Here is a 24522-nt window from a genome sequence, read left to right as displayed (position 1 = left end):
TCCGTTCTGTGAATGATAGACATTTGACTTTGTAGATCCATTTTTTATCATTGTCTCTACATCATTTGTAGGGACTGCCTGCCTGCCAGTCCTGGTTGCATTTGTTGAGTATTTCACTTGAGATTGTGGCTTTTGAGATGTAGATCAGACCTAACGATACCATCATCTTCATTTTTTCAATCGACATTCTAAAGCTCTTTTTGCTGCACCATTTCTACAATGGAGGTTAAGTTGTGCAATGGGATCCTCTGGATAGATCCTGTTGATGCCATTTGACCATAAGATCATTAAACATAGGAGTAGAATTGGGCTATTTAGCCCATCATTTACTCCCCCATTGTACCATGGCTGATTATTTTCCCTCTCAAGCCCATTCTCTTGCCTTCTCCCTGTAATCATTGACAGAAATTGTTGTAAGATGAATAGATGAGTGATGGAAGTGGGGTGTATTGAGGTATTATTTAGAGAATACTTTCATTAACTTTTTGAGGTCGTTTATACTCTGTGACACTCAACCCATTTCAATACTCCATTTGGAGCTTGAAGCTGAAAATTCAAGATTGTTTTTTTCCTGCAGTCTGGCACCTGTTCTCCAAGTTTTCCATTGCAATGTCCTAAATCAGTGCTGACTTTGTGCCATTTCTCATTGGTCACAAGTCCAATTCACTTCCTGCATGACTGCCAGCATCTGGTCCAACTCCATCTTGGGAGATATATCATCTTCAAGCAATGTAGGCCAACAGAAACTGGCAGTAGCTTCTTACATTAATGGCCCATACAGATGGTTCAGTTCAGTCACTGGACACAGATGAAAATGACCAGCTTTCTGCATACAATCAAACTGGTACAAGCTAATCACTTGTTTGTGTACTATCAAAAGCCAAAACTCCCCACAACTACCTCTCTTCTTCCTTTCTCCAGTGTTTGAGCTATTACCCAAAGCAGGGGTTCCCAAACTTTTTGATGCCATGAACCCTTACCATTAACCAAAGGGTCCATAAACCCCAGGTTGGGAACCCTGATTTAGAATATTACAATTATGTATAATGCATAAAGTGAGGCCACATGAGCAAAAATATTAAGTGTTATTTGAGTAGAAGAGTTTGCATCAAATTGAAGGTTTTGAATCTGGGAACTGAAATGACTCTTAGCAAAAAGATTTCAATAAATCCAGTAATAGAGAAAGAAAAGTAAATCTAATACTGTTAGCAGCGGAACAAGCTTCAAGCAAATTTGCAAGCGCTTTCATCCCAAGGATTTATCAAAATCATCATAAGGGAATACTGTGCTTTGACAAAAACTGAAGATAATGCACGTAAGGTTGCTGATATGCTAGGAGCCCTTGGGACAAAGTCAGGCTGTAGATAGGCTGTTTTTGATGAGCAAAACAGGAGGTTAATTACGCTTAATACCCTGTTTGGATGATTGAGACATCTACACATCCTTTTGAAAGCCATCAGGACAGTAAATATTCCAAAGTACAGCCCATAAAAAATAGATTAGGTAGGACTAACAGGAGTCAAGCTGCATGTGGATGATCCCGTACTCCCAATGCAACCTCCTCTGAACTGATGAGACCCAAACTAAATTGTGGGGACTGTTTATTTAAACACCCCTGCTCCATCCACCTAAACCAGAGTTTTCCAGTGGCCAACCATTTTATTTCCTTTCCCCATTCCCATTCTGACATGTCAGTCCTTGTCCTCCTCTTCTGCAATGATGAGTGGAGGAGCAACACTTCATGTTCCATCTAGGTAGCTTCCAACCTAATGGCATGAAGATTGATTTCTCCTTCCAGTAATTTTTTTCTTTTTTTTTTGTTTTCCCCACCTTCTTCCCTCTTCTTCTATTTCCCCACTCCGGCCTCTTACCTTTTCTCCTCACCTGCCTAACACCTCCCCCTGGTGCCACTCCTTCTTCTCTTTCTCCCATGGTCCACTCCTTCCCTGTCAGATGCCATTTACTCCATCCCTTTACCTTTCCTGCCCACCTGGCTTCACCTATCACCTCCTAGCCAGTTTTTCTTCCCCTCCCCTCTCCTATTATTCTGGCATCTCCCCCCTTCCTTTTCAGTCCTGATGAAGGGTCTCAGTACAAAACATTGACTGTTTCAGAACCTGAATCAGAATCACCTTATTTGCCAGTATGTGAAACGTACCAGAATTGATTGTGGATCGGTGTCAAGCATAAAACACAGGACAATACCAGAACAGACAATACAATAGCAACAAATACTTTACAAGACAATAGTGCAAACAGGCATGAGCTATCGACAATTAGCAGAATGGTCATATGCACAAATGTCAATAATCAAGTTTAAATAAAGTAAATGTATGAACAGATTAAATAATTATCAACAGAACAAAGATAACAGGAAAGACCATTTAACAGATGTTGTGCAGGGACAATCAGAATATTACACCCGAGTGGGTTTTCTTGAGAAGCTGGATTGCTACGGGAAAGAAGCTTTGGAGATGGTGTGTAGTGCTGATGGTGATGGACTCGTAGCATCTCTCTGATAGCAATTTGGTAAATATGTGACTGCTAGCATGGGTGGAATCAGCAGTATTTTTCAGCCCTTTATTTCACTCTGGCAATGAACAGATTTTTTAATGTCAGTAGCTGATAGCCAATGATCTTCACCACTGAGTGGACAACTCGTTGAGTGGACTTAGAGAGGGAGGAGGCAGCAGGGAACTAAATGGCAACAAAGGTGGTCATAACACTCTCAATGATAGCTGAGCAAAAATTCATCAGGATCCACCCTGAGATTCATCAGGATTCACCCATTTCAGAGGGCAGAGCTTATTTATGATGAGGGCTAATCAGCAACTCCTTTGCTTGCATCTTCGGAAATGACTCTATTTCTATCTTTGATTTCTCTTTTTTTCCCTTTCAAGATTCCTTTGAAGACCCTGACCTGGAGTTACTCTCTGACTTCAGTTCTTTGTGGGAACGGAACCAGCTTTCAGGGCCTCGTGGCCGGCCGCTTTTCGATATCTCAGGGATGTGACCTGGAAGGCAGGCATGCCTTCAACGTTCTGGATTTCCACGGCTCTGGAGACAGGCTGATTCAAGGCTGGTGCCGCCGCCTGATGTGCCATGGGAGAACGTGGAAGATCATAAGAAGCGGGCTTGCTGCTGGCTGTGCCCAGAGACCTAAGTTCTTTGGGTACAGAGCTTGGAAAATGCGACGCAACAGACTTTTAACACCATAAATCAGCCAATTGTTTTGTTTTGTCTTCCCTCTCGCTATGAAACGAGGACACCTCTTTTTCCCTTATTAGGGAGAGAGAGAGAGAGAGAGAGCCTGTGGTATGTCGAACACCAGGTGAACGAGTAGACTTTGGAGCACTGCATCTGTGTCTCTATTGATGTTTTGCTGCACGTTTGAGTGCTCGGAGGGGGGGCACCAATGCTTTTTTTGCTGGTGGAGGGGTTGATGCCTTGCTGCTTACGCGTGGGAGGGTGGGCTGGGAGGGGCTTTGCAGTTCCAACATTTAACTGTCATTCATTCTTTGGGCCACTCCTCTGTTTTTGTGGATGTATGTGAAGAAAAAGAATTTCAGGATGTATATTGTATACATTTCTCTGATATTAAATGGACCTGTTGCAACCTATTGAAGATGTTAAGTTCCTTAAGTTAGCATAAGAAGAGCAATCTTTACTGTGCTTTGCTAATGATAACCATAATGAGCTTGTTGCACTCCAATGTATTGATATTGGTCGTCTCCAGGAATTTGAATGACTTGATCACAGACAAAGCCTGACATTAATTTCCAGGGGGGTTGTTGGCAGAATTCAATCCTCATTTCCACTGCTTTGATTGCGTTAAACTCCAAATTGTTACGAGCATCTCATGCTGCAAGACAATCTACCTCTTTTTGATCACAGGTTACATCATTATAAGAGATGGGACCAACTACAATCATGTCATCACAAACATTCATTTTCATAGATCTTGCCTGACTAGCTGAGTTCCTCCAGAACTAGCGTGTGTTGCTCTGAATTTCCAGTATCTGTAGAATATCCCAGAGTTTATTTTTTTAAACAGTTTGCCTCCAAGAGCAATCCAAGTGATATTCAATTGAATCATTAAGTGGGAGAAAAAGCAATATGTCATGTTGTAGAACTAAAACAAAGTGCTAGAAACATACAGCATTGGGCATTGGATGGAGGGAATGGGATTTGGTTAACATTCTGATGAAATGTAAACCATGAATCCACCTTCCACCTTTCACAGATGCTGCCTATTGTGCATTTCCTGATCAAAGTGGAAATGATCACAAACCCATTCCAATTCTGCAAATGATTGAAAAATTTCCAAGTCAACTAATATGTTTTGAGACATAAGTAACAAAACAGATCAGTATAACATAGCAAAGTTAGGGCTAATCCTTCAAGCTGGCTGTTGGCTCATAACTTCACATACTAGAAGAAAGAGAGATCATCTTTATTTGTCACATGCACGTCGAAACATACAGTGAAGTGCATTGTCTCTATCAAATCAAATCAGACAGGTTTGTGGTGGTAACCCACAAACATCACCATGCTTCCGGCACCAACATAGCAAGCCCATGGTTCACTAACTCTGGGCAAACATCTTTGGAATATGGAAGGAAACTGGAGCACCCAGAAGAAACCCATGCCATCACAGGGAAGGAGGACCTTCTTCCAGGCAGTGATAGTAAGTGAACTCAAATCAGTGATTATTGGCACTAACCACAATACTACCGTGCTGCCCACTGATGGTACACAATTTAAGTAATTTTCTGTACAGAATGTATAAAATTCTACATTACTGTGTCAAATAGCAAGAAACCACAACCTGAAAGGATAGAAACATTGAGCACATTGCTGTGGTTTAAAATTTGCAAAGGTAAAATGTAGATTTTGCTTTACTTGTCCATGTGATGTGGACATCACTGGCAAAGTCAGCAATATTGTCCACTCCTAATTGTCCCAGAACTGAGAAGGCTCTAAATAACCACACACAATCGTGCATCTGGAGTCACATTATGGACAGCTTAGATAAGGAGAGCAGACTGAAAGGCTTTAATGAACCAGATGGAATCCAATAGTTCAATGGATATTATAGAGACCAATTTTCATTTTAATAAATTAATTGAATTAAAATTCCCCAGCTCCATTTCAAGCTGATATCCCTGGATCAATAGTCCAAAACTCCAGCTGCTAGTTCAATAACTTAATGATTATGCTAACGTACTACTCAGTGAAAGGGCTGTGGAGATGTCCTGTACACATTGCAATGGCAGATTTCTGATGTAATGATTCAGTGAATGGAGGTGCTCATAGAATGGGTCTTCTGTTCACTGCTCTGAAAATGGGAGAATCCAGGCCCAGTTACATTGGTCAAGGTTGATCTGGTTTGTAAACGTGATTTTGTCAAGGTTCCAGCCATTGAGAGAGACTGCCATTAACAAATCCCAAAATGGTGCAATATTACCACAGGAAGGAAGGAAACGAAGCTCACACACACTATCAAACAATTAGGGAAACTTGTGGCTATTCATTCCCGTTTCTAAAGTCTAATGTCAACTTCCACATCACAGTAACAGAGAGCTGGTGGTTAATAGGGTATCTACAAAGGAGTCTTATCTCAATTGCACACAATGGGTGAGAAGCAAAAATGGTGACATCTTAACTAAAGTCTATTATGACCCAAAGAAACAGTGCTACAAGATTGAGGAAACCCCACCACATATTATGGTGGTGTATATTTCCCTTGTGGTAGTGCCAAACTACTGATTGATCCAGGGTGGACATTACTTTCTGTCATTATACTCTTGTGTATGATATCAATAATAATGAATGAGATACATCCCTAGCATATAAGGTCTTTTGTACACATAACAGAATTTAAATATAAGTTCAAGTTGAAGTTTAATTGTCATTCAACTTTACATGGATACCCATGAGTACAGCCAAATGAAACAGCATTACTCCGGGACCAAGGTGCACACCATGCTACCAGCAGTCACACACAGCAGAAGGCATGCATAGCACATACAAGATAGCAGTAAAATACATTCACAAAAAGAGAATATACTCCAGGTCCCTGTATTCATGAAAGTTGCCACAGTTTGCAGTTGAACACAAGGCATCTTGTCTAAACATAAGACCATATTCTCTATATAGGTCTCTATTCATTGGAGCGTAGAAGGTTGAGGGGGGATTTGATCGAGGTATTTAAAATTTTGAGAGGGATAGATAGAGTTGACGTGAACAGGCTGTTTCCATTGAGAGTAGGGGAGATTCAAACTGGAGGACATGATTTGAGAGTTAGGGGGCAGAAGTTTAAGGGAAACACGAGGGGGTATTTCTTTACTCAAAGAGTGATAGCTTTGTGGAATGAGCTTCCTGTAGAAGTAGTAGAGGCCAGTTCAGTTGTGTCATTTAAGGTAAAATTGGATAGGTATATGGACAGGAAAGGAGTGGAGGGTTATGGGCTGAGTGCGGGTAGGTGGGACTAGGTGAGATTAAGGGTTCGGCACGGACTAGGAGGGCCAAGATGGCCTGTTTCCGTGCTGTGATTGTTATATTGTTATATGGTTATAATGAATAAGATATAGAAGCAGAATTAGGCCATTGAGTCCATTGAGTCTGCTCCACCATTCCATCACAGCTGATTTATAATTCCTCTCAACTCCATTCTCCTGCCCTCTTCTCATAACTTTTGATGCCCAGACTAATTGAGAACCTATCAACCTCTGCTTTAATTATACTGAATGACTTGGCCTCCACAGCCATCTGTGGCAATGAATTACACAGACTCACCACGCTTTAGCTAAAGAAATACCTCCTCATCTCTGTTCTAAAGCAACATCCTATTCTGAGGCTGTGCCCTCTGGTTCTAGACTCACCCACAACAGGAACCATCCCCTCCACATCCATTCTATCTAGACCTTACAATATTCAATAGGTTTCAATGAGATCCCCCTCATTCTTCTAAACTTCAGTGAGCACAAGCTCAGAGCCATCAAACGCTCCTCATTCAAAAACCCTTTTGTCCCGAAATCGTTCTTGGAACCTTCTCTGGACTCTCTCCAATGCCAACACATCTTTTCTTAGATAAGGGACCCAAAACTGCTCATAATACCCCAAATGTGATCTGACCAATGCCTTATAAAGCCTCAGCATTACTTCCTTGCTCCTATATCCCAGTTTTCTGGAATTGAATGCTTACATTGCATTTGCCAGTTCAACCTGTAAGTTAACCTTCAGGAAATTCTGCACAAGGACTTACAAGTCCCTATGCACCTCTGATTTTTGAATTTTCTCCCCATTTAGAAAATAGTCTATGCCTTTATTCCTTCAACCACAGTACATGTCCTTGCACTTTCCTTACACTATATTACATGTGACAATGCTTTGCCCATTCTCCAGTCGATCTGAGACCTTCAGCAAACTCTCTGGTACCCCAACATTTCCTGCCCTTCCACCCATCTTTGTATCATCTGCAAACTTGCCTACAAAGCTATCAATTCCGTCATCCAAATCATTGACATACTGTATAATATGAAAAGAAGAGGTCCCAATACCAACCCCTGCAGAACACCATTAGTCACCAGCAGCAAACCAGAATAAGCCCCCTTTATTCCCACTCTTTGCCTCATTACATCCTGCCAAACTTCTATCCATGCTAGCATCTGACTATAATACCATGGACTCTTATCTTGTAAAGCAGCCTCATGTACAGCACTTTTTCAAAATCCAAATGAACAACATCCACTGACCATCCTTTGTCAATCCTGTCTGTTATTTGCTCAAAGAATTCCAACAGATCTGTCAGGCAAGATTTCCCCTTAAGGTAACCATGCTGACTTTGACCTACTTTATCATGTACCTCCAAATACCCTAAAACCTCATTCTTAATATTAATATTAGATTCCAATATCTTCCCACCACTGAAGTCGGGCTAACTAGCTTCTGATTTCCTTTCTTCTGCCACCCTCTTTTCTTAAAGAATGGAATGACATTTGCAATTTTCCAGTCATCCAGAACCATTCTAGAATTGAATGATTCTTGAAAGGTCATTACTAATACCTCCACAATCTCTTCAGTGACTTTTTTTCAGAGCCTTGGGGCATCCTCCATCTCGATCAGGTGACTTATCTACCTTCAGACTTTTCAGCTTCCCAAGCAACTTCTCCTTAGTAATAGCAACTGTTCTCAATTCTGTCTCTTGAATTTCTGGCACACTGCATCAGTGAAGACTGCTGCAAAATATTTATTACACTTGTCTGCCATTTCCCCCCTGAATCTCTAGCCATTGTTGTTCTACTATCATTCCTGAGGATGTCTCCTTCAAATCAACTTTGGCCAGCTCCTCTCTCATGCCTCTGTAATTCCCTTTACTCCACTGTAATACTGACACATCTGACTTCATCTTTTCCCTCTCAAAATGCAGGGTGAATTCTATCACATTATGATCACTGCCTCCTAAGAGTTCCTTTACCTTAAGCTCCCTAATCAAATCTGATACATTACACAACACCAACTCCAGAATTGCCTTTCTCAATCCATAATTGCCTTTACCATAGTGGGTTCAACCACAAGCTGCTCTAAAAAGCCAACTCGGAGGCATTCTACAAATCCCCTCTCTTGGGAGCTAGCAACAACCTGACTTTCCTGATATACCTGCATATTGAAATTCCCCATGACTATTGTCATGTTGCCCTTATTACATGCCTTTTCTATCTCCCACATTCTGGCTACTGTTTGGAGGCCAGTATATACTGTTTGCAACTCCCATCAGGGTCCTTTTACCCTTGCAGTTTGGGTTAACCCTATCCACATGGATTCTACATCTTTTAATCCTATGTCACCTATAAGGATTTGATTTCAAATTTTAAATTATATTTATTTATTAAATTTTAGAAAATTACAAAGAATAAATGCGATGATGATAAAAAGTGAGAAAAATAATATTGACCCTCCCCCCCCTTAACCCTTATCTAAAGAAAGAAAAAAAAGAGAGAAAGATTGCCTGGATATCAGAGGATCCCCACATGCTCCATGGAGTTCAAAGTAATTTAAATATTTATTTTTACTTTCCCCAATTACTTTATAATTTTATCTTCAAAGGACCTATGTATTTAATCCTATCTTTTGTAAGTATGGGAGCCAAATTTTCAAAAATATATCATATTCATTTCTTAGATTGTAAGTAATTTTTTCAAGTGGAATACAACTATGTATTTCATTATTCCAACGATCCATAGTTAAATATAAATCAGATTTCCAAGTAACTGCGATAACTTTTTTGGCTACTGCCAATGCAATTTTTATAAATTTTTTCTGATACTTATTCAATTTAAGTTTCAGTATTGTCCCTTCAATGTGTCCTAATAAAAATAATACTGGACTATGTGGGAGAAGTATTCCAGTAACTTGTTCCAATAAAAGTCTTAGATTTATCCAAGATGGTTGAATTTTAAAACAAGACCAAGTAGAATGTAAAAAAGTACCAATTTCTTGATTACATCGAAAACATTGGTCAGACATATTTTAATTTAATCTATTTATTTTCTGTGCTGTTATATATAATTGATGTAAAAAATTATATTGTATTAATCTAAGTCGAACATTTATTGTATTTCTCATACCGTCAGAACATAATCTTGACCAGTTTTTTCCATCAATTTTAACATTCAAATCAGATTCCCATTTTTGTCTTGATTTATGAATTCTTGATTCAATTGTCTGTTTTTGAATCAAATTATACATACAAGATATAATTTTTTTAATTTTTCCTTTTTGAATTAATATTCCTATTTCACGAGATTTTGGCATCAACATTGTTTGACCCAGCTTTTCTCATAAATAAGCCTTTAATTGAAAATAACAGAAAAGAGAGTTATTCGATATTTTATATTTATTTTTTAATTGATCAAATGACATCAATATACCTCCTTCAAAACAATCACCTACATATTTAATCCCCTTTTGGAACCAATTATGTAAAAGTTTATTATCCATTTTAAAAGGAATAAGCCTATTTTGAATTAAAGTACTTTTTGCTAATAAAGATTTCCTTATCTCATCGTCCATATTTACCTTATTTTACCTTATTCCATAAATCAATCAAGTGTCTTAATATAGGAGATTCTTTTTTTCCCTTATCCATTTGGATTCCCATTTATATATAAAATCTTCTGGTATGTTTTCTCCTATCTTATCTAATTCTATTCTAATCCATGCCGGTTTTTCTTCATCAAAAAAAGATGCTATAAATCTAAGTTGATTTGCTTTATAATAATTCTTAAAATTTGGAAGTTGTAACCCTCCTAAATCAAACTTACATGTCAATTTTTCCAATGATATTCTTGACATCTTTCCTTTCCAAAGAAATTTCCTTACATATTTATTCAGTTCTTGAAAAAACTTGTGAGGTAATTGTATTGGTAAAGCTTGAAATAAATATTGCAATCTAGGAAATATATTAATTTTTACAGCATTAACTCTACCTATTAATGTTATTGGTAACATCATCCATTTATCAAGATCCTCTTTTACTTTTTTTAATAATGGTAAATAATCTTGTTTATATAAATTTTTTACATCATTATCAACTCTAAAACCTAAATATTTTATCCCGTTTATTGGCCATCGAAATTGAGTTACTAATTGACATTGATTATAATTTCCTTTAGTAAGGGGTAAAATTTCACTTTTATCCCAATTTACTTTATACCCTGATACTTTCCCATATCCTTCCAATCTAAAAGATAATCTTTGCAATCTTTATCTAAACCAACATCATATAGGCCTATTTCTTTGTTGAATACAGATTATAAAATAATAGCAAAAATTTTATCTAACAGAATATCTAAATATTTACCAAAATTAATACATATGGATCAAACAAGTTTTATTAAAAACAGACGATCAATGGATCATATAACCCGGTTACTTAGTATAATTCATTTGGCACAAAAAAGAGAGGAAATGAGTGTGGCAGTTGCTTTGGATGCAGAAAAAGCATTTGATAGATTGGAATGGGAAAATATGAGTTAGGAAAATCTTTTATACAATGGATTAAAACCTTAAATACTAATCCTCAAGCTAAAGTAGTTACAAGTGGTCAGATTTCAACACCATTTTGCTCAACAAGGTCAACTAGACAAGGCTGCCCATTATCACCTGCTTTATTTGTATTGGCAATAGAACCATTAGCTGAATTAATTAGAACAGATTCAGACATTGGGGGCTTTAGAGTTAATCAAGAAGAATATAAGATTAATTTATTTGCTGATGATGTTTTGACTGATTTCGATTTTTACCTACAGATCTTCCCCATGCCATTTACTCATCTTCTAGTAAAATCTTTTAATTTGGCAAATGTTTGAATTCGTAATGGAAGAAGACCTTCTTATGATGTGCTGCTGCATGTCTAGAACTGAACTTAAAATTATTGTCACTAAAATAAGTGAAAGCTGTTCGACTGCATCTTTACTCCACTGCCCTGACAATGAAGCCCTCGAGTAATCATTCTGTTCTGTCGACATCTATGTGCTAAAATTAAATGGGAATTTATAAGTTTTAGTTTGCAACCTTTTAACACTTTGTGATCTGGGCAAAAAGCTTTCTCATACGACAAAGTAAGTACTGTAGCTCCCAGTCAGGCGATTTGGAAACAGCTTGTGAAAAGATGCAAAGGATTTAAGCCAGGAGTTTTCTAAAACTAAAGCCCCTTTAGAAGAGTTTTGCATGAGAGAGATTTTGGTTGTGAAGAATAGACTGGGTAACAAACATCATTGCAACGTATGTCTATGGATTTTACAGCAACTTTTCTGGAAATTGTAAATTCAACATGTCTCCTGTTTTAAATTCAAACAGTGAAGTTAATTTTTTGTTTATTATCCCACATGGCTGTTTTGCAGACAGAGTGATTTGTAATTTATTTTCATACCTGGATATTGTCTGAAAAATCCATTGGCACTTCCAAAATATTGCCATATTAATGAAGGATCTCGTTCAAAATTGTCAACAAAAACTTTGTTTAATGCTTCAGACCAAGAAACTCCATTTACTATAGCGGGATCTGTAAAATAAGAACAGTAACTTTTATATACAAAAACAGTAATTGCCAACAATGTTCAGATCTACACAGAGGTTTCCAATTTCAGATATGAATCTGGAGGGCAACATGAATGAAATTACTTAGCATTAAAGTAGAAATCTAAAGATGAATTACTAGAATCCTGATAAGAACAGTGTGTAGGATTCCCATCAAGCTGTTTCAGATGTTCAAAAGCATATCTCAGTGAGTAATAGTATACAATTTGAAAATATTAAATAAAGGAACTAAAAATACAAAAATAAAAATACTATTTCCAAAGATATTAGAGCTGAGGAAGTTTGGCAAATAACGGGCAATGAAGGGCTTTGTCATGCAGACAGTATAGGTCCAAGTTGAATGTTGAATGTTAGATCAATGCTGAGACTACCTGAACTTAGTTGGTTAATACGGTAACTAACTTGCTTTCCTCCAGTTAAGATAAGGCAAAATAGTTCCAATCTTCTGTTCACCGACTGAAATCAAGTCTGAATATTGAGCTAAGCCAGAACTGGACTGCAGATGAGTAATAGGAACATCACAAAGGCAACTACATATCAAAAAGTCTTTTCATTGACTATAAGGCATATCAGAAATTTGAGATTTTAAAAGCCAGTCTTCCCTGTCTTTCATTTTTAATCAAATTCATGAATAGGGCTCACTCAACTGTGGTCCTACAGGGTGTTTGGAGTCTATTTTTCTTCCATGATAGATTACAGCACCAAAAACTGGTGGCAACAGATGGAAGAGAAAGGACTATTGAATTGAGAGAAGGTGTAAAATTAGCTGTAGCTATAGAAGATAAATGGATCAATTCAAACTGTACAATTGACCACTGATTTCACATGAGCTTTTACATTCAACAAATTGTGTCACTAGGTTTGTCATTCAACCATTCTTTGATCAAATCCCCGTGGTAAAGCATTGAGAAACCTTACAGCATTGATGCAATTCACTCCATCATCTTACAATAGTCACTAGCGTACAGGTGAGAAAATAAATTGGATGCTACTATATATGCTGGGTTCTCTAAGGAGCGATATACTTAAAATGGAAGGAATTCCACAAAGGTTGACCAAATTGATTACTGGAATGGAAGGATTGTATTAGAAGAAATTATTTCACCCTGAGGGCAGCAAGTCTCTTAAATTGTCTATCCAAGCGGGCCATAGAGGCTAATTCCACAAATCCACAAATATATTCAAGACTGAATTCAGTATTTTCCCCTAAGCCGTTAGACTCCTGAATTCCCAGAGTCTAGTCTGACACCAACACACAGACACACACACACACACACACACACACACACACACACACACACCTCCACTCCACTCCCTTTGCAATTTTTGCTCATTTTTTCTCAATTCCTGCTAAAACATTGTTCACATTTACACCATTTATTATTATATTGTAATTTGCCCTTTACTGTGCCTATTGTCTTGTTTATTAATTATTGTACTGTCTTGCACTGTTTTTGTGCACTTTATGTAGTCCCATGTAGGTCTAAAGTCTAATGTAGTTTTGTGTTGTTTCATGTAGCACCATGGTCCTGGAGGAACGTTGTTTCGTTTTTACTGTGTACTGTACCAGCAGTTATGGTTGAAATGACAATAAAAGTGACTTGACTTGACTTGAATAGATTTTGGATATTAAAGTTGCTTCAGGAAAGCAGTGTTGAAGTATAGTCCATGATGTGGTTGACAAGAAGCGGACATGTGGTCTAGTGGTCTACACCTGCTTCTATTTTTTTCAATTCCTTTGTTCTTATATCTGGGGAGAAAATACTGCAGTGTCAAAATCATAAACATGAATTTGTGCATCAGGCCAGTAAAGAAAATTGCTTCTCATTATCAGGAGCTTGCAGCAAAATATGCAATTTGGGCACTGTGCCAAAGAAAAGCAGCGTTCTTTGCACATTTCCTAATTCAGTATATTATCCTCAATCTTTGTAGGAATAGAGCTGACATTTTCTTGTGATATGGTGTGGAGTAGGCTCTCCCTGCCCTTTGAGCCATGCTGCCCCAACAAACCCCCAACAACCTCGATTCCCCCTTACCTAATCATGGGACAGTTTACAATGAGCAATTAGCCTACCAGGTATGTCTTTGAACTGTGGGAAGAAACTGGAGAACCCATGCATTCCACAGGGAGGGCATAAAGAGATTCCTTACAGATGGCGCCGGAATTGAACCCTGAACTCTGACGACCCAGGCTGTGATAGCATTGCACTAACCGCTACCCTACCATAACAATTGAATTGAAGTTATCTGTCGCATTCTCAGTCTTAAATGTGTTATTCCCGCAGCCCCCTCCTTTGTGAGATTCGCAAGAGCACTAGTTGAGGGGGGGGGGGGGGTCAGTAGACCCAGGAAATGGGAGAGAGAGATGTGCTGAATACCTCGTTCCACAGCGATGCAAAATAACGTGACATTGACCATTGTCTCCTGGAGACCACGTTTGTGGATTGGGGACTATGCTATGTGCAAGCCCTTGGGCAAAGTGGGCTGGTTGAGAGAGAGATTGCATCATCCCAACCTAATTGACATCTGAGACCCCGTGAGGAAGTATAAAAGAGGGTTTGGGGGGAGCAACCCCTTCAGACGCACCAGAAGAAACACTAACGATCGCGTAGTAGCGGGAGGCCATTGGAAGGAAGCCACGTGTGCCCGATTTCGTGGCTGGAATCGGTGGCTGGAACCACGGAAACCAGCTTTTAGCTAACAACGGGGAAGCCTGCTCCCCTGATTCAATGGATTTGCTTCATAAAAGACCCGGGCAAGTTTCTTTTCTCACAAATCTCTCTCTCTCCCCAACAAGTGAAAACCCAGCAGTCCCCAAAGGCTGAAGCCTGCAGGAACTGAGTGACTTTTATATTTCCATCGGACAATATATTATCCCCTAGACAAATGATCGAGCTGTTTCTTATTGATAGTTATTATTAGACCAGTGCTTTTAGATTGAGTAGTGATGACGTATATTATCTGAATGTTTGTATTAATCTTAATTTTGTGCCCCTTCATAAATAAAGACTTTTAAAAATAGTACCATCAGACTTCAATGGACCTCTCTATCTTTGCTGGTAAGTGACCTAGTTACGGGATTTCGTAACAAATGCAACTGCACTCCTTCTTATGTAATGTTGTCAAAATGGGGAGTAAAAATAAAGGCAAGTTAATGGGTAAATAAGTAACTTCCCACAGAATTTTAATGATCATTAGAATGATCATCATTATCACCTAATAAACCAAAAAAAACTATTAAGTTTGTATTCTAACTTTCATTTTTGAACAAATCATTTTCTGTCCACAGTTATAATGTGACTAACATCTGATACGTGCAGTGAAGCATTAAATTGGAATTGGTTGTTCGGGATACACTATATCCTAATGCTTAGCCAGCGTTCGGTTTGCGGGAAAGGAAGAATTTGCTTCTGGATTTCTTTTGACAAAATTAGGCACCAATAAAACGCTGAAATTAGAGCTGAATCGATTTGTCTCTTGCCCATTTTGCTGATTTTTTTCTCTTGAACAGCTTCGCTTAAGCAATATTAGGTCGTAAAGATATGGACTGAATTGCACTGCACCATTAGAGTGCAAATAAGGATTCCAATCATGTAGTAATTTTAAAAAGAACAATGAAACCTGAAAACAAACTAGTAAAATAACAATAAATTTAAGGAGGAAGAGCATGTAATTCAACTGTTGAAGGAAAAAGCAAACATAAAAGGTCAAATCAAATGTGAAGAGATTATGATACTTGACAAGTTCAGATTTACACTCAGTTTCATTTATTTATCACATGTACCTTAAAGCATACAGTGAAATGTATTAACAACCAACTAAGAATGATACATCTTCTGGCGTCAATGTAGCAAACGCAGAATGTTCAGTAGAACAGCAAGCAACAAAATAAAAACAGTAAAAACATTCCCATTCCTCTTCCCCCACCTATGGACACAGCCCTCCCCAGGACACTGACTGCAAATTCCAGGAAGTTCCGATATGGGCAACAAAAGTATTTATAATGATCCACAACCTCAGGATAACCAAAAAGGTTTACAGTCAATCAGTTATTTTTGAATTGTGGTTTACTTCCTATCATAATGTAGAGGACACAATTCCATTCATGGCGGGGCCCAGAGACAATAGAAGCATTACTAGAGCTCCAGTAAATCCAATCCAGTCTGTTGTTATTTCATTGTAATAAAGGGGACTGAACAGAGATTGAATGTGTAAAATGATGAGAGGTCAATATGGTGTGAACCGAAGGGACCTTTACCCTGGAGAGAGAAATAATTGATTACCCAGTTAGAGAGGAGCTCAGAAGCAATGTTTTCACCCAGAGTAATGGGGTGATAGAATTCACTGCCTGAAAGGGCCATGGAGGCAGAAACTCTCATCACATTGAAAAAGATCCCTGCATTAGCACTTGAAGACCTGGGGCAAAAATGACAGAAAAGTAATAACAAAGTAAAGGGATAGAATTGTTTAAGTGACAGATGTGTGGAATAGAGATTTCTAATACTGAGGATCACTCTATCCATTCTATAGTTCATGTCAATTAAAACTGGGAAGTATATGTTTGTATCAACTAGAGTCATTGCTACGAAATTGAAGAACTCAGTTATTCCATTCTTGCTTGACTGCCAGTTATATCCAGAATGTCATGAGGCATGTGATTCATGGGAAGTTGGCTGCATGAATTCAGAATGGACTTGAGCATAATCTGTCTAAAAGTCAATGACCAGAGGTGTTCCACAGGGATCTGTTCTGGGACTCCTGTTCTTTGTAATTTATATAAATGACTTGGATTAGTAAGTCTGCAGAAGACACAAACATTGGTTAATTGTGTAGGAGGTTGTTGTAGGTTGCAACGGGATACAGACAGAATACAATACAGAGCTGGGAAGAGAAGTGGCAGATGAAGTTTAATCTGGAGAAGTGTGACATGACACACTTTGGAAGATCAAACTTGAAAGTGGAGTACAAGGTTAATGGCAGGATTCTTAGTAGTATGGAGGAACAGAGGGATCTTGAGGTACAAGTGCATAGATCCTTCAAAGTTCCCACGCAAGTTGATGAGGTTGAAATGAAGGTGTATGGTGTGTTGGCCATCACTACTCAGGATTAAGTTCAAGAGCCTTGAGATAATGTTGCAGCTCTATTTAGACCAACTTGGAGTATTGTGTTCAGTGCTGGTTGACTCACTATTGGAAGTATGTAGAAACTTTAGAGAGGGTTCAGAGGAGGTTTACCAGGATACTACCTGGATTAGAGAATATGTCTCATGAGGAAAGGTTGAATGAACTAGGGTGTTCGCTTTGGGGCGAAGGAGAATGAGGGGAACTTGGTAGAGGTGTGTAAGATTATGAGAGGCATAGATAAAATGGACAGCACTTTTTTCCCAGGGTGGCAATGACTAATACGAAAGGGCATCCATTTGAGGAGAGCGGAGGAAAGTTCAGGGAAATATCAGAGGTAGGTGTTTTACACAGAGAGTGGTAGATTACTGATACAATAGGAACATTTAAGATAGGCACCTGGATGTGAGAAAATGGAGGGTTACGAGCTGTGTAGGAAGGAAGGGTTATATTGATCATGGAGTTGGTTTATATAGGTCAGTACACCATTGTACACTAAAGAGCCCGCACACCACTGCACTGTTCCATGTCTGAACTGCTACACCACGCAAAGCCAATACACCATGTTTACTGTCAGTGCATATTTCTTGTGTGAAATGTACAAATCATTCCATCTGCCTCAAATTTATGTCTGCAGTGTTAACAAAAGCCTTTGATTAAATGTGCTGAATAGATATTGTAAAAGTCCTGCTTTATTGAATAAAAAACGTCAAAAGAACTGAAGAGCACAACATTGATAAAAGCACTATTGTTTTAAACATACACTATTTCAATATGTTGACTGGCGTCTTAGAACATGCTGCTTTCATCATGAATTATCATTGTTTCATCCTCAGACATTCTTTTGATCTCCTATAACATTCTACAATCAAGGCACTGCCTTACAGCTAAGATTTAAAAAAATGTTGGCCATAACACCAGAAAATTGGAGACTGTAGCTTTAAAACTGTCAATTGAGTATCCAGTTCGGTCCTTTAATATTGAATTCTGAATTAACTTCAATCCTTCTGAATACATGTTAACGTCTATCAGCAACATTTACTTCAAAAACAGTCCACGTCTTTGACGGCAGTGAGCCATTAACAGCCATTAGAAGACTGGGTCATTTTGGAGGCAGAAGCTCAGGGTACAAGACCTGATCAACATTCACAAAATGCTGGAGGAACTCAGCAGGTCAGGCAGCTTCTATGGAACTGAACAAACAGAACGTTTTGGGCTGAGACCCTTCTCTTCAGGACTGGAAAGAAAGGGGGGAGATGCCTGAATAAAAAGGAGGGGGAAAGGAATAAGGATATCTGGAAAGCAATAGTCGAAGCCAAGTGGATGGGAAAGGTAAAGGGCTGGAGATGAAGGAATCTGATAGGAGAGGACAGTGGACTGTAGGAGGAAGGGGAGATGATAGGCAGGTGAGAAAAGGTAAGAGGCCAGGGTGGGGAACAGATGAAGAGAGGAAGGGCCGGGCATTTTAATTTACCAAAAGGCAAAATCAATATTCATGCCATTAGGTTGGAGGTGACCCAGACGGAATATAAGGTGTTGCTCCTCCACCATGTGGGTGGCCTCATCATGATGCAAGAGGAGGTCTGATGTCCAGTCACTGCTTAGAGCCTGCTCTGCCTTTTGGGCCCAGATGGCCATCTACATCCAGACAACATAGGTGTAACACGCTGCAATGGTTTCTCCGTAATGTTTCACTGCTAAGGCTAATGAAGTGGCTTCTCTGTAATGTTCACTGCTGAGGTAATGGTTTCTCTGTAGCAGCAATGTTTGGGTTATGGCTGGAGATATCAGGACTGTAGAATGCATGTTAGCCAATCAGGATTTTGTTGTTTTGTCTTGTGAATCTGAAAGAAGATTTTTTGAGGGCTTTTGCTGGGGAGAGATGAGGAAAGAAGATGCAAATGAAAGATTTGGTAGACCACGGGGTGGACTCGGAGCGAGGGTCCAAAGGGCAGCGACAATCGGAGGAGGTCAACGGTGAACGATTGACTTATCAGTGAGCTCCAACTTTGCACAATAGACTGTTTAATAAGATTGGGCCCTTTTTATATTTCTTTACTAACCATATAGTCTGCACACATTGGCTGCACAAACATGAAATACTGTCATCACAGTGGTAAATAAAATCAAGTCCCACGCTCCTAATTCACGACTATTTTGAGATTTTGTATTGAGAATGATGGAAAGTTTGAATGCTCATTGTTGCACACAGAAGTCAGATGGCTTTCAAAAGAAAACTGCCCGAGATGCTTTTATGTGCTTTTTGAAATTGTGATGAAATTTTTTGAAGACTCAAATGTTCATTCAGTAATCAATTCAAGAATATTAGGCATGACATTGCTTATTTGTCAGAATTATTTGCAAGGTTTAATGAAATAAGTCTTCAATTGCAAGGAAATGATGTGAAACTTATCAAAGTTAAATCAGTCATCTCCACATCTCTGTCCAAGTTAATCCTACTGAAATGCAACACTGCCCTTTGTGACCTTTTCCAATTTCCGAGTCTCTCTGAGTTGGAAGAGAAAGAAAGAGTATCAGATAATGAACTTCAAGTGTAACTGTGCCCTTTGGACGAGCTGCATAAACATGCCAGAAAGATTTCAGGCTTTTCTCTCGATCCAAGTTCCAAAATGGGTAATAAATCCATTCCTGAACACTTGTAGTGAAGAATTATCAGGAAGGGTGGAGGAAGAACTGATCTTGAGACAAAATGACTTTGAACTGAAGCTTAGGTTCATACCAAGACTTTTGGTTGCAGAAATAAATTTCTGAATGCTATCCTGCACTGTGAAAAAAGGTCAAGAAGTTCATTATCGCCTTTCCAACATCATATTTAGTGAAGCACAGTTTCAGTTCTGTCGCCCAACTTTGCTCAAAGCAAAGGAATAGGCCACAAATTACTGAACATAACATTTGTTTAAAAACATAATCCGAATCTTAACAATGCAACAAATATACCGGCAATCGCTCATTTCAGCAAGCATCTCTAGCCATTTTGTGCACAAACATGGGCATTGCCTAGCCAGATTCAGGCATTTCATGTCTTCAACTAGATTTTATTACAGTTAAATTTAGTAAGTCGAAATATTGGTCAATGGTTTAACATATGAATCTCCTGCATCTTTTATTAAATCTTTTTGTTTCTAAATTGCTTTGAAGTAACAGCAGAAGTTCCTTTCAGAATGAATGGCTTCATTCTTCCAAACAACTATTTTCATAAAATATGGAGTGGGAAGAAAATAGGTGGTTGCTCAAGGAATTAATTCTTGCATTCATTATTTGTATGGCCAAATGTATTCACTTAATATGTAAAATTAAATCATGTTGTTGTTTTAATTTATTCTGCATAATTTATGATTCTGCAGAATCATAATCAAAATAAGTTGTGATGCTGAGAGCTTTGAAATTTTCACAGCAATTAACAATATTCTGTTGCTCCTGAGCTCATCTCACTCAATCTACATTTGACTACACTGAAATATGAGTCAAAACTAATTTTAGATTAGGCAAAAGAAACTTATTCCAATTTAACAGGTAAGAAAGCTATGAATATCATTTGGTCAAAAATAAACAAACAAGAGCTGTCAAGGCAGGAACGTCCAGCTTGGAAACATTTTTATCTAATAACTTCGTTATTACAGAATTCAAAGAACTGGCATTCTAAAGCAATTTTCTGACACTTCATAAAATTGAACTTCCATTCTGTTTTGCTTAATATTGTTATTTAACCTTGAAAAAGAATTTGCCCCATTTATTATTTTCAAGGTTATGTCTTCTTGCAATCATTCAAGTTGAGTAAGATGTTCTGCTAAAGGGTCTGTTGAGGTCATTGACTGTATCCTGTGCACCCAATGTGGCCTCCTGTATGTCGATGAGACCTGACATGGATTGGGAGATGGCTTCAATGAGAACCTACACTTCATCTGCCAGAAAAAGCAGGAATTCAATTCCACTTCCCATTCCGACATGTTGGTTTATGACCTCCTCTACTGCCATGATGAGGCCACACTCAGGTTGGAGGAGCAACATCTTATATTCTGTTTGGGTAGCCTACAGTCTGATGACTTGAACATCAATTTCTTGAACTTCTGGTAATTGCTGCCCCCTCTTCATTATTCCCCATTCCTGTTTCACTTTCTCACCTTATCTCCCTACCTGGCCATCGCCTCCCTTTGGTGCTCCTCTCCCTTCCCTTTCTCTCATGGTCCCCTATCCTCTCCAGTCTGATCCACCCTCTTCCAGCCCTTTATCCCTTTCAACAGTCAACTTTTTATCTCTTTACTTCATCTGCTCCCCATCTATCACCTGCCGCCTTGTACTTCTTTCTCCCCTCCTCCCACACTTCTCTCCTTCCTTTCCAGTCCTGAAGTAGGGTCTTGCCCAGAAATGTTGACTGGGTTACTCTTTTCCACAGATGCTGCCTGACCTGCTGAGTGCACCCAGTATTCTGTGTGTGCTGCTTTGGCTTTCCAGCACCTTCAGATTTTCTCATGTTTGTGCTCTTTTGGTGGGTCCTCAGGTGGCTGTAGATCCACATATTCTGGTGCAGTGTGGACCTGAGTAAGTGGTGGCTGTGGCTAGTGGTTGGATCCTCTGGTTGTTCAGTCTCTCCTTTCACAGCAGCCACTTGTTCTCCGCAGCACAGTGGAGGCCACTCTCATTTCCGCCACTCCTTCTTGAACAGATTTCCTCCAAGTGTATCCGTTGAGTGCAACATCTTCCCAGATTTCCGATGTAAAGTTGAATTTCTTCAGGCTGATTTTGATGTTACCTTTGAAGTGTTTTCTTTGCCCATTAGTTGGGCAGAAACCACACCGTGATTCGGCGAGTACTTCTTCATACAGCAAAAGGAGTCAATTGGCATGGATACATGAAAGAACTTTTCCTGTTGTTGACAGGAGGGAGATGCCTCTGTAATTGCCACAATCTGCCTAGTCCTCCTTCTTCAATATGGTCACTATTACAACAGCCCAGACCTCTGAGAACAGTTGTTCCTCTTCCCAGACTTTCAGGAGCAGGGCGTGTACACGGCACAGGAGTGCTGGTCCATTTTCCTTAAAGGTTTCTGCTGGGATCCCATCAGGACCAGCGGCTTCATTGCTTTTCAGGCTCCTGATGGGATCATGGACCTCCTTCATAAAGGATGGTCCCCCTCCCCCATGTCTTCTCTTTGGTTAGTAACTTCTGATTCAGAAATCCTGTCACAGATAAGAAGTTCTTGAAAGTGCTCCCTCCACTGACTGCTGATATCCTTGATCCTTCAGCAAGTTCCTCCCATGCTTTGAGCGCAGGGAGTTTAACTCAAAGTAACTTGGACCACAGATTGCTTTGGTGGCATTGAAGAAACCTCTTGTGTCACCAGAGTCTGCCAGTCTCTGGATTTCCAAGGCTTTCTCAGTCCACCAAAAATTCTTTTGCTCCTTCACCCTGGGCTGGACCTTTGCCCTGACCTTGGAGTAAACTTCTCTTTTGGCCTTGCTGCCAATGTCATTCTAATATGCACAAAAGGCTTTCATTTTCTTGGAGATAAGCTGTTCTATCTCCATGGCATTAGCAACAAACCAACCTTGATGTTTTCTGCACTTGTACACAGGGATCCTTTTGCAATTATTGAGGATGGTGGATTTAAGCAGATTTCAGTGTTCTTCGATATCCTCTGGATATTCCTGTTGGAGGATTACCCCAAAAGAGGCCTCAATGTTCTGCTGGATGGCAATGTCAAGTAGTCTCAAGTTTTAGTCTTGGCCTGGTCTGCTTCTTATGAACCCTCCTCTGTTTCATGAGTCTGATGGACATGCCAGAGCAGATTAAACGACGATTTGTCCAGCAGTCATCTGTGCCAATCATGGCTCTTGTGGTATTCACATCACGGCGATCCCTAGCTCAGACAATAAAGTAATCAATGAGATGCCACAGTCTAAATCGAAGGTGCTGCCAAGTTGTTTTGAATTTGTTTCTCTGGCAGAAGAGAGTGTTTTGATGGTAAGCTTGTGCTCAGCACATATGTTGACAAGTAGTACTCCATGTGAGTTGCCAAAGCCTTCCTTTCCTATGGTATTCTTCCAAAGGTTCAAATCCGGACCAACCCTGGCATTGAAGGTTGGCATGTGTCTACTAAGAGCTTTAAAATACCAGAGAATGGTAGACTGTTCTACCACTGCAAGATATCTATGTGTTCTTTTCATGCTACAAAGGTCTCCATTGAGGACAAAGCATTAGATCTGTTGAGGTATCTTTACATTAATAGCAACCGCTATGTCAATGACACTGCCCTCACAATTAGGAAAGGAGACTTTATGAGACTTCAAGGGCAATTGGGAGTTTCAAATGTCACACTTGACAATGTAGCAGATTTGGTAGAATTCTGACAGGTTTTGCCCTTCTCTATTGTCACTTTGCACTAAAGCCCAAAAAATTTTACTCCAGTGTGTACTGTCACAAATGAACTTTAAAAAATCTTCTCAAATAACAAAAAAAAACAAACACAAGCATTGCTAAATCCCTACAATTTACAGGGGTCAAATCAACTGGGAAGGAGACTGTGTTGAAAAATGATAATTTTCAGACTTTTATTTCAATCCAGGTATCATCTGCACATATTATGAAAAATAAATCACAATTGTTCCACATCAATAAATAGTATTTCTAATATAAATCAAGATACAGAATTTCCTAAATATGTAATTTGTTGTAATTGCCATTAAATGAACTCCTTTTGCAGGAGATGAAAATAAAGAGATTTTTTTTTAAAGTTTCTATCTTTTAGCCAAAAAGTCACTTTTTGGCAAGTCAGTAAATATTGACAGTTCCATTTTGTTTCAAAGACAAATAGCACTTCTTAATCTTATGAGCTTCTCTTCAGGGAGCATTTTTCAGTACATTACTTGCAACGTATTCTGCCACAACGCAGTTACTAACACTGGATAATAGAAAGAGACAGCAGATATAACGTTTGTCCAGTCAATCAGTGGTCCTTAAAATGTGAAAAACTCTTTTCGAATTCTGTCGAATTGACCAAATATATATGGAGTGGATTTTTCATTGATAACAGATTGAATTCTGTATTGTAAATTGAAAAGTAAAGAGTAAAGTATAAATTAATAAATAATTATGCAAAATAAAGTCCTAGAACCAGTGCATTATTTGGAAATAGAATTGTAAATGTTTCTGCAAAAGTTAACTTTTAATTCCTGATGTGATAAGAGTGTCTTGCTTCAACCAAAACCATTTTTATACTAAGAAAATCCAAAAAAACCCATAGGAGAACTGCAGTTTGTCAATTAGTTTTAATTATCTTTGA

At 38.9% G+C, this 24522-nt stretch overlaps 1 protein-coding gene across 3 annotated transcripts in view; it reads right to left on the bottom strand.

Moving 5' to 3' along the window:
* cacna2d3a (calcium channel, voltage-dependent, alpha 2/delta subunit 3a) overlaps positions 1 to 24522 on the bottom strand; it is an 893404-nt gene that overhangs the window by 421419 nt on the left and 447463 nt on the right. For all 3 annotated transcript variants that reach the window (XM_059944148.1, XM_059944149.1, XM_059944150.1), the window contains one exon: positions 11936 to 12067. In XM_059944148.1, the coding sequence (XP_059800131.1) occupies positions 11936 to 12067 (132 nt within the window). The remainder of the gene's footprint in view (positions 1 to 11935; positions 12068 to 24522) is intronic.

This window comes from Hypanus sabinus, chromosome 19 (assembly GCF_030144855.1).
Source record: "Hypanus sabinus isolate sHypSab1 chromosome 19, sHypSab1.hap1, whole genome shotgun sequence".
Taxonomy (NCBI): domain Eukaryota; kingdom Metazoa; phylum Chordata; class Chondrichthyes; order Myliobatiformes; family Dasyatidae; genus Hypanus; species Hypanus sabinus.
Note: the sequence above shows the minus strand (reverse complement) of the source record. Positions and strands in the feature narration are given on the sequence as shown.